The sequence below is a fragment of the Cupressus sempervirens genome, chromosome 11, assembly GCF_028749045.1.
Source record: "Cupressus sempervirens isolate cs-2001-9-10 chromosome 11, ASM2874904v1, whole genome shotgun sequence".
NCBI classification, from domain to species: Eukaryota; Viridiplantae; Streptophyta; class Pinopsida; order Cupressales; family Cupressaceae; genus Cupressus; species Cupressus sempervirens.
In genome coordinates this window covers 210,001,666-210,013,396 of record NC_143128.1, presented here as the reverse complement: position 1 = coordinate 210,013,396, position 11,731 = coordinate 210,001,666, and the positions used below count along the sequence as shown (strand labels likewise).

General features: G+C 33.2%; 1 protein-coding gene across 2 annotated transcripts in view; it reads left to right on the top strand.

Annotated features, from left to right (window-relative positions):
- The first annotated feature begins 1,718 nt into the window (after nt 1-1,718).
- Nucleotides 1,719-11,731, top strand: part of LOC149528910 (uncharacterized) — a 136,120-nt gene continuing 126,107 nt past the window's right edge. The window contains exons 1-3 of one of the 2 annotated variants that reach the window (XM_089811198.1): nt 1,719-1,871; nt 3,830-3,936; nt 4,059-4,210. In XM_089811198.1, coding sequence (XP_089667324.1) covers nt 3,932-3,936; nt 4,059-4,210 — 157 coding nt within the window. In that variant the 5' untranslated portion in view covers nt 1,719-1,871; nt 3,830-3,931. Of the gene's footprint in view, nt 1,872-3,829; nt 4,211-11,731 lie in introns of both variants that reach the window. The other variant, XM_089811197.1, reaches the window with a different exon arrangement.

Genomic DNA, 11,731 nt, shown 5'->3' with positions numbered 1-11,731 from the left:
TATGGGACATTGCTCAACCATTGAGAGTCATGAGTTGGGAGTCCTAAGCAGTTCGAGCTTTTGAGTAGTGAGAGTCTTGAGTTCAGTGAAATAGCATTGGATTATGGTTAATAGGACCTTTAGTTTTCCCAGAGATGCATTAGAGTATTTGATTTGTTGTTGAGAAAGAAATATTTTGAGGGTAGTTGATGTTCAAAGTTTTGTAGACTTTGATTAGGTAGTTGTTGAAATCAGATGGTTATATGGCTATTACTCATGCCTATAAGGAGGCATTTTAGCTTTGGATATTTTGTTTGGACATAAGCTTGAAACATTATATAGTAATTAAAGACATCAAATTGAAACATGATAGGGTGGTTATCAAGTACGATAGATTTAATGCCATCAACTTGGTAAAGAGCCTCTATTTTTCATACATGGATGAAGCACATTGATATATGGTATCATTTTATCAATGATGTGTGGATAAGAGTGTTATGGTCAAGCAGGTGGAATTGTTTATGAATGTTGCAGGTGATTTGATGAGCTTGTGGCTATAATATATAGCAGTTCAGATGGTTCACAATGGCTACAAGGTTTAACCCTTAGCATAAAGTTCAGTTTGTTAGACCCCCTTATTATTCTTGCAATGTTGAAGGTGATTTTATGAAATTGTGGGTATAATATATAGTTCAGATGTTGCACGATGGCTACAGGGGTTAACCCTTAGCATAAAGCTCACTTTGTTGGACCCCCTTATTATTCTTGCAATGTATACAGGTGGAAAATTGTTAGGAGTAGGGATTAAGTGTTTTGTACACCTTGCAAGTCCAAGGTCTAGTTGAAATTGTTTAAGATTTCTTATTTGTAGTATTCTAAATTATGTTCTCATATGGAAAATGATGCCCTAATTTGACAAAATCTTGAGATTTGTAGTCAGCAGTTTCTAGCACTTTCATTGGTCTTATGATGATTATAATAGGTCAATCAATTTAGGGGATTATTCAGTGAAATGTGACTAGCATCTTTAATTGCCTATTTATAGTTGTGTACTGGTAAATGTTGCCTCATGGTGAAGCATTTGGAATTGTACTTTGATCCCATGGTCATCGGCTTCAAACTAGTCCAAGTTGGAAATCACATTCTATTTCTAGAGGAGTTACTTTTGGACTTGTGGTGTGCATTGGTTGAATGTGGAGTAGTTGGGCATGGTTTTTGTAAACCTTTCATTGTTTCTGAGGTTTTGTTGGCCAATATATTGAGGGCCTAGGACAGTGATTATAAGTCGATATCTTACATTGTTATAGTCTCTCATTTTGTTCTTTGTATTTCTATGCTCCCTCGAGGGTTCACTCCTAACATAGCTATTTGGCCTTAATTCCTATGGTACTGGCATTATTGGATTTCACCTGGTTTAGGTATACCCCACTTTCTTTCTTATATTCTCTAATTTAACTAAGATGATTTGGAGGTCTCATTTATTTACTTCCACTATTCTTGGATATTAATATCCTTTTTTAATTTCATGTTTAAAATGAATTTGAGCATATACGGTTTACATTTGTATTTTGAAAGTTCTCAGTTAGGGAAAACTTTTCACAATGAAGGAATCCCCTACTTCTATAGCATATTGATTTCTATGCCATAATCATCAAAGTTCATTTTTTGTGTTGGGTGTTTTCCTTTCAAAGAGACTAGAATGTATTGGAAGAAATGTAGAGATATGGTTATAGTTTTTGTTGTCTCTTCCATATGCATCGCTATTTTTGGGGAATTTTGTGTACTGATATTTTAGTTTCCTTTGCCATGTGACTCGTATGGTATCTTGATCACAACTCCCTCACTGGAAGAATTCCGGATGCATTTTATTAGCATCCTTACCTGAAAGAAATGTAAGCATCTTTTTAGTTATATACACCTGGAATGGGTTTCCATGAATAGGAATTATTTTTTGTCTGGCATGATAATTCCTGAGCAACATGGTAACTGCAAGGCTAATTGCTTTTGTATTTGTTAGGATTCAGGGCTTTTGAATACACTTATATTGAATGCCAAAAGTTGAATAGTAACTTCTACAAGTGTATCATCAGGTATATAGAAGGAAATCAATTTCGTTCTGGTGTCAATCCAATTGGTGTTCATAAAATGCTAGAGGTATCAGACATAGAATTCCTCTTCTAAGCAGCTTGTTTTGCCTTTGATTCCTTAGTACAACAGTCAGACAGGAATAACTGTAGAACTTGGCAGGCCATAGCCCATGGAGTTTTGCTAGTGAACAAAGTATTTGAGATTGAAAAGGTGCCACTTGAATTTCTTAATGTAAGAGATGATGAAATGAAATTCAATCAAGAAATAGATGGAACTATATTTGTTGAGTAGTTGACCCCAAATACTCTATATTGGCTTTCCCGATGGCTTACAATCTGCTCACTTGGCTTTACATTTGCATTACCACTAGTGCTCCTATAGACTCTGATTCATAGCTTGAATTATTTGCCCGCCTAGGTGATTTTGTTAATTGGGTTTGTTGAAGGGTTTCTGGGTTACCGCGGTCAATGGCTGGTTGTTACATCCCAATTTTTGCTACATTAAATAATCTTGTAGCAGTTGGAAAAACTTATGTGAAGTTAGTTATTCGGTAAATTTGTTATGGTTCATGTGAAATTGATTTATCAATAAAGCTGTTGATTATATTTAGATTTTGTGAAATGAAAATTTGGTTATTAGATGATGTGTCATGTGACATGTTAGTTAACCATTAAGATGAACTTGGAAAATGAACACCTTATGAATCTAAAATGATTATGTGATATTTTGTTTTACATTATTTTTCAAATTATTAGAAATATGTTTTGATTGGTATGTATAGAAATTCAATTTTATTGTTTGTTCATGATTCAGATGCAATAGCTTTGTGTTCTACCGCTTAACCTATTTTTTGATTTCTGCATGCACACTCTTTATTATAATATCTGGAAGGAACACTCAAACTCAATGATGTTAACATTGATAAACTTGAAATAACAGCTTGTAAAATGTGCATATTAGAACCAGTGATTTGAGTATTTGGGGAAATTACTTCAAGGTTTCCATGCAATCAGCTGCCATTTTTCTTCCTTGAACTGATGAATACAATCAATTTCTTAAATAGATTCTTTAAGTTCCAGTCAGTGTTGAACCCTCAGTTACTCATGGCTATCAGGATTTTTGAATTTCCATCCATAATCAATTTCTACACTACGTTATTGAAAGCTAATCTCATCCTGACCACTAAATCTTTTCCTTCTGCTACAATGTTTTTGTATTTATAGTGAAGAAGGTTCAAACACTAGGAATTCACCTGAGTGATTATGCAGCATACACCCTGCGCAGAGGTGCTTGGATTCCCATTATAAGCTCCATCAAAATTTATCTTTAGCCTCACCCGTCAAAGGAGCATTCCCTCTGATGCCTTTCTTGGGTTCTTACATTTCATTGAGGTCAAATCTACTTAACTCATAACTACTTTATTAAAATTTAACACTATATTATCATATTTCATTTTTAAAAATAATGTAGAGTTATAATTTCCTTAGGATCATAAGCACTAACAAACCCCCTTGGTATAAAATTATACTTTGATACACAATTGTTCCTTAATTTTTTAAACTTAATCTTGACTCTCTTTAGCGGTTTGTAAAGATATATGCTGTTTGAACATCAATTGGACCATACAATGGCAGATGGTTCCTTCTCACGTTTTATAATGAATAGCATCTCTACTTCCTCTATGCATTCTTGAATCAGTAAAATGCTAAAGCTAATGTATGTACCTGTTTTAATGCAATTTACATATTTATTGGCCTGCCAGGTATACATGTATTCAGGTGTAGGTCACTGCAAGTGAGACATCAATTTGGTGTATGGGAGCCTCCTATGCAAGCGTCTCACATTTCTACTGAATATCCCACAGATGAGGTAACTAACATACAAGCTAAAGAAGTGAATGTTGTGAAGTATATTTCAGACCACAAAAAAGATGTGTTGGCAAATGATCCTGTAGGAGTAAATGAACCTATATCAGATCTGGAAAATTCCAGGTCCACTTCAGAAGCCAGCCCAAATGACGTCTCTTCTAATCATGAGGGAAGTACGATTTCTAGCTCAGGTCATGCAGTCTCCGATGCATATTCATCAGGAAAAGCTATTAATGTGCCTAGTGATCAAAGCCCTCAGCCAGTCACTAAGACAGGTATACATAATGTCAACTTTCTTTTTGTTATTTCTCGCAAATGAAGTCTTATTAGAATTATCTGAAATTTTTATTTATAATGTTTTCTGCTTCTATGAATTTTTAAGACATATTTATTCTTGATTGTCGCATTAATTCAGAGGCAGATGACTTAATATTGAATATCCTTGTTGAGACGGGAAAACCAATTTCTTTTGACTTGGGAAATGATCGAATTTCATTTTGATCATCTGTCATTTATTTGGAATTTCCTTAGAATTTTGAATTTGGGATTCATCAAATTTTATTGTTTCTCGTAGAAAATTAGATTCCATAAATTTTATGCATTCTCAGACATCTCCAAAGAAAGATCTTCCCCATAATGAGAAGCACCCAGGCATGAAACTGCTACAATAGTATAATGATCACAGTTGGGTTTCCATCCAATACTCTACATTATTCTTTTTTATGTTTCATAAATCTTGATTTCCATGATCAAAAGTTGTGTAGTCAGTGCCACATTTGTCTCAAGTAAACAATAAAACAACAATATAGCAATAATTCTTTTTAGTCAGCAAGACTTAGTATTAGAACACGGCTTGAATCTCCATATTCCACCCTGTCTTAGAGGAAATGCACTTGCCAGTTCTTTATAGTATGGAAAGTAAAAAATATAAATGTACATGTTGGTTTAATCAAGGAAACAACACTTGAAAAATCCAACATGTTACAATAGCAAGAAACAGGGCCAAAAGAACTCAGCAGTGAAAAATAATTAATACGGAAACAATGGCAAACCATGGGCTTCATGATGCAGAAATATATGAACTGATATGGCCGCTCACTTGTTAGATCCTCATTGGATGTTTACCTTAGCTCTCATTTTGTGAAATGATTTACACAACAAAGTTATTCCTTTTTCTCAATAAGTTTCTACAGGACTTTATCCAGCCTTCCAACTACCACTCATAGCTCTGTTCTGAGACAGGCCAATGTACTGAAAGCAGTGAAGAGTGTTTGAAACTTTTTATTCAAATATCCTCTAGGAATTTCATTTGCATTGCTTTCCAATAGTACACTGATCGTACTAGATCCTTATACTCTAGTAGAGATAACTTTTTTTGTTAAACTTCCATAGAAATATCATTAGGAAGTGTTCATTTCCTAACAAACCTCATAAATAAAAAAATTCTAAATGGAAATATGCTTCCAGTGAATTGAAAAACTAAGTTCTAGATGCTATACTTAAGGAAGTTGTACCTTAATGGAATAATGTTGTAGCAGATGCTAAGGATATCAGGGAACAATCCTTGAGAAAGGTTAAACCAGATCTTTCAGACAAGGAAGTGAAGGAGGCATTGACCAAGCATGACCAAAGTGTGTTTTTTAATTTGGAAATTTGATTATCATCCATAAAAACTTAGTTTATTCACCTCCTTCTCCACTCACACTAGTTTTCTTATTCGTTTTAAGCCCAACTTCATCTTCTAACACCTTGGCATGCCTCCAAACTAGGGTGGGAATTGGTGACTATTTGGAAATTGTTTTTCAACTCATGGTTGGATTCCAACCTAGAGCTGGAATTCAATCTCCAGCTCATGGTAGGATTCCGACTGAGTTGGAAATTTTCCAAGTTTTTAAGAAAACTGAATTGTTGGTCTCATATCTTTGAAAAATCCAACTTTTCCTTGTGGTTATTTAGAAATGCACACACATGAACCCTAAATCCTGAAAGCAAAAGGTGAAAGGTGGAACTTAGAAGCTTGAACTGGGAAAGGTTAAGGTGCATGTGGAAAATATGAAAATGGGAGGCTATAGTCACTATTGTACACATAGCAAAGATTAACATATAAATTTTGTTCAGATGTTCTTCTATGTGCAATGTTGAATATAACTATTTTAGTTTTTTTCAGGCTGATTATAGTGATGCATTGGCTAAAAGTTTTGCAGATAGTGATGATCTAAAATCTATGAAGAGGAAAGCCATATTTAATGCTTGATCTGTTATACTTTCATTTCAATATTCTTAGCTTTTTTCAAGCATTCTATAAAACAATTCACATGCCTTGCGTATGATTTGACATTTTGCATGCATCCTGCACTCTCTCATCTGGCCGATGATGGATTACAAAGAGTGATGTGAAATGATGATGCTAAAAAACACACACAATCAAATCCAAAACAAACTTGCATTACAAATGGATTGCGAAAATCTGATATTGTTAATTTTGCATGCATGTCTACCAGGACAATCACAACTTAAACATAATGCAAATTCATTTTGGATTTGATTGTGTGTTTTTTTTAGCATCATTGTTTCAGATCACTCTTTTTAATCCATCATCAGCTAGATGAGAGAGTGCAAGATGCATACAAAATGTCAAATCATATGCAAGGCATGTGAATTGTTTTATAGAATGCTTGAAAAAAAATTTACACCCAAGCATTGGTTTAAATTTCGACCAATGCTAGAAAGTTTTTTACCAGCATTGGTCAAAATTTCGACCAATGCTAAAAAGTTTTCTACTAGCATTGGTCAAAATTTTGACCAATACTGAAAAGTTTTCTACCTTGCATTGGTCAAAATTTTGACCAATGCATGGCAATTTTCTACCAAGCATTGATCTAAATTTCGACCAATTCTTGGTAGAAACAGCAGCCAATATTCTAAAAAATTTTGACCAACATATTGGTTGAAATTTTGACCAACCAACAAGTTGGTTGAAATTTTGACCAATATTGGTCAAAAAATGAGGTCAAATGTACTAGTGTAGGATTTCAAAGACTTGTTAGGTCCACTTGATTAAAATGTTTTATCTACTACAATGGCAAGAAAGTAAAAATAAAATGATATGCTAGGTTTAGCACTACCTTGCTTGTTTAGATATCTGCTTTATTGAGTTTCTTCCTTCTGATCTCTTACTAGCTGATTCACACACTTTCGCTTTCACTTTCACTTTGCAACCCCTTTGCTTGATCTTTTCAATTTTATTTGAATCAGTTCACCTTGTTCTTCTTCTTTCTTTTTCAACAACAATCATCACATCATCAACAATATCAACAACCAAAAATAGTTTTGTTCATCTCCTTAAACAGTAAACTTATGCCTTCTAGATCCTTCACAAACTTGCCACTTAATCATGATCATAGAAATTAAATTCAATAAATTTAGTCACTCATACAATAGAACTTCCTTTAACTTTTTATTCATCTCCATCTTTCTTAAATCCCCTTCATTAGATCTTTATTACATTTCTCCAGTTGTAGATCTTGTAACTAACTTTGACTTTGTCCTTTATCTTCTTGAACATTGTTTATTTTCATCAAAAGTCAGCTTAGATTAATATTTTCTTTTGTTTTTCACTCAATAAATATTGAAAATTTACTCAAAAAATACATCACTTGGTTAACACTAAAATTACTTGGTTAACACTTTTAACTTCTCTTTGCCAGGCACTCTATGACAATTGTAGTCACTCGATTAAAATTGTGTCCCTTCTTTCACCTAGTTGTTTGGTGTAACTTGTGTATCTCGGTGAATATATGAATGTCATCACTTAATCACATGAATGTAAAACAATCAAATCAACATTATACTATCATAGTCCAATTCATTCACGTAACTATTCAATAACAAAACTTATAAACTCTTTCATGAGATCATACTTTCTTCAAATCCTCTTCATCAATCAAATGATCTAGTACTCTACTAAGTTAGCACAATGTCTAACCAATCAAGGTTTGACATCAATGATAACATAAAAATGGATATGACTCTTTTACATACAATATCAACATTATCAGTTGGGGATAATAATATCCCCCTTTGGCATTGATGGCAACACATAAACAAAATATTTTACATTATAAAATAGTACATATAAGATAATGAAATGTATAAATTGACAACAATAAAAAAAATCAGTTCTCTCACTTTATTCATGTTCTCTGCAATAGGTTTTAGCATCAAGTTCACTCAGTCTATATCTTCAAAAACTTCATCTTCACAAATTCTCCCCCTTTGGGTATACTTCTCTATTCAAAAACATCATGTCTCCTTTAACAATAATCTTTATTCTTCTTTGATTCTCTTCCAATTACTTCAATCATATTGTCCCATTTGTACATCTCTACCCTTAGGTAGATTCTTCACGCTCTTAGGTAGCTTCTTCACACTCTTCTTCTCTTTTGATACTCTTCCCCTTTGACAACAATGGCAAAGGTAAATATAAGTTCCAATGTGAAAATTATAAAACCTTGTAGTAATACCTTGTACCTTGCATATAATGTTTACATTAGTTTCATTACAATCACATCCACATGTTCATAATACAATTCCTAAAGAGTGAACTCTTGCATTAAATCCACATAGATATATTTGATCATCCATGAATTGATTCAACATGCATCATTTCTTAGTAAATATTGGATATGGGAAGGACCCCTAGTTTACCTCTTTGATACTCAAAAGACTACTTAGACAATGGCTAAATAATATGTTTGCAATTTGTTCTTTAGATTTCACATATTCAAGCCTCACTTGTTTCTCTTGTACTTGATCTCTCAAGTAGTGATACATATAGAAATGTGCTTGGTTTTTGCATGCATCACTAGATTCTTGGATATGGTTATTGTATTAGTATTATCACAGTAAATAGTAACATGATTAGTTACCTCTTCTTGCATTCCTTACAAGAGTTTCTTAATCCAAACAATATTAGAACAATTAATTAATATTTCAACATACTTAGCTTCAACAAAAGATTATGATATGAAGCTCTATTTCTTTCTTAACCATGTACTAAATATTTCTCCTAAGAAGAGATATCAACCACTTGTACTCTTTCTATCATCCACATTTCTAGCCCAATCAATGTCAATGTAAGCATTAAGTTTAATAGATCAGCATTTTTTTGTACCACAATCCAAAATCTTTAGTTTATTTTAAATATCTAAATATCATTTTAATAGAAGTCATATGTGTTTCTTTAGGACTAGAAGAAAACCTTCCAACTTGTTGAGCTGTAATTTTGCATGATGTTTAACAACATGAATCCTTTCAAACTCCTCTCTTCAAAATCTAATATGAGATCAACTCCAAGGTTCTAGGTGATCTTGTGACCTACTAGAATCTTCTTAGTTGAAGATATATGTATTTTTTCATAGGGAGGCATTTGCTAGTTCTGAACAATTCAGATAAGATGTAGAATCTGCGTGCTATCTCAAAAGAGTAAAACACACAAAAATAAATATATTTTTCTATTTTTTTATTTTTTAATGAATGCAATCTAACAATGCAACTATATGAATTGCTAATTTAACCAAGGGTTAGTAAAGAAAATAACGAATATAGGGTAATAAGAAATTTAAGCAAATAGCATGAAAATAAATTCCTAACGGACATAAACTATGAAGACAACACATCTGTGAATTAAGCCTTTGAAAAGATCAGTAGGTAACCAATGAAAAGAGGAGCAACACTTCCTTAATTCCACTAATGCAATCATCAATGAGAATTCAGTAACCATAAGATGTTTCACTTTTTATCAGATCGCAAGGCCATGGAAAGTGTGCTCATGCAAGACAAAAAGCTATGTAGGAAAAATATAGATGATCTCTTCTTGGACTAAGTACATAAACAAAATTTGTAGACCCATAGCAAACACTAGAATTAAAAGATTTCACAATCAAAATAATGCAATAAAACTATAGGCTCAATTACATTCCATGAACATGCATTCACAAAATATAACATACTTAGGCAAGAATCACTACACTCCAAATGTGAGCATCAATAGCATATATTATTGCATCAAAATAATGGCCTAGAAAACATATTGCATTCCTTAATTTATAGGAAATCTTCTCCTCAATTTGTGTTGAGAGTGAGAGATCTCTTTATGCAAACATATGCATCTAAACTAATAAAACAAATCTATTTATGTACAAACTAACTCTCTAACTAGTGCTTAGTAGGACTCCATCCATATTTATATCATTAAATGGATGTATGAGCCTTTACATTTCTTCAAAAAAAGAAATCATGAGAAAATAATAAGAAGAAAGCCATTAGATGATGTAGGAGTATCCAGAAGTGCCAAAACTAGAAGCTCCATCTTCAATAGGTGTTTGTAGGAGTTAAACTATCATTAGAATGCATTTCTGATGCATGAAAACCTCTAAATTTAGAATTGGTTGTTAATTGTTGGCACACCTCTAAAAAAGTGCGCCTCAGAATCAGCACACCTGTACACTTGGTACACTTGTGCACCTGGTACACCAATGCACCTGGGACACTTGTGCACCTTGGAAATAGGTTTTAAAAATGCAAAATTTTCAAAAGTGTCAAAACTAAAATTCTAGCTTCTAGGTTTTGTTACCCTTTATATCATAGCTATGTCTGACTATTTTCTCTTGAATTTCTCAATAATCTCCATGACTTGGGCTACATCTAGCAAATCTAAAGCTTCATATTTGTCCTTCACCTTTTGCCTATAGTTTCCCACCCCGATGCAAGTCTCCATAAAATCTCCCAGTTTTACATCCAAATCTAGTAATGCTTCTTTAGTCCTAAATGCTTGTCTAATATCATCATCATTAGAAGCTTCTTCAAAAGCCTTTTGGAATTTTTCAACAACTGCTTCTATAGTCATCAGTTTATCCCTTGAATCATCTTCAAAAATATCTAAACACACATCACTATAATATTTCTCTACCTCCAAAATTTGCTCTTGGGTTTGATCCTTGAGCTTATAAATATCCATGTGCAATGTTTCCATTACTTTATTATCATCCATAATCTTCTCTATTGATTCATCAATTTTATCTAACTCTTCCATTGTATATACATCCATTTATAGTTGATTTATTTGACCCTTGATCAACTGTAGTGCTTGTAGGTCCTTGCCCCAGGTATGCACTTCATCAATTAAACCAAAATCCTAGCTCAAAATAGCCACTAGCTTATTCGCATTATTCTACATATGGTGTATCAATTTAAGATTTCTCTATATAATCTATACACCTTTGTCTTCAAAACTTTCTCCCCATTGTTGACAATCTTTAAAAAATGGGTCTAACTATATAGTCTCCTTATCTCTTTTCTCCATTGTCGCATTCAAAGTCTCTTCTAGATTTTCAGGATCTAATGGAACAAAAACTTCATTCAGATACCCCTTTAGGATCTCATTATGCTTTTGAAGTGTTATCAACTCTATTTCATCCTATTCTAAGTGCCTAAACACTTCTTTAATTCTAGTTGTCACCATTAACTTGGCAGTGTCCAACGTGGGTTTACCAAGCACAACCTCCTTGATTTAATAATCTTTTGGAGTCAATTTCTCAATATCTACATGTGGAGGAGGGATAGAAACATGAGCAAAAAAATCCTAATTCTGATCACTCATCACAAAATCTAGTGCTTGTGTATCTTTTGGAGGTGACCCAGGCTTCATGAGAACTTCAATTAATTCTCTCACTCCTTCCTTAATATCATACTGTTGCCTTTTTTTTCTAATCACTTCTTTTCTCAACCATCTTGGA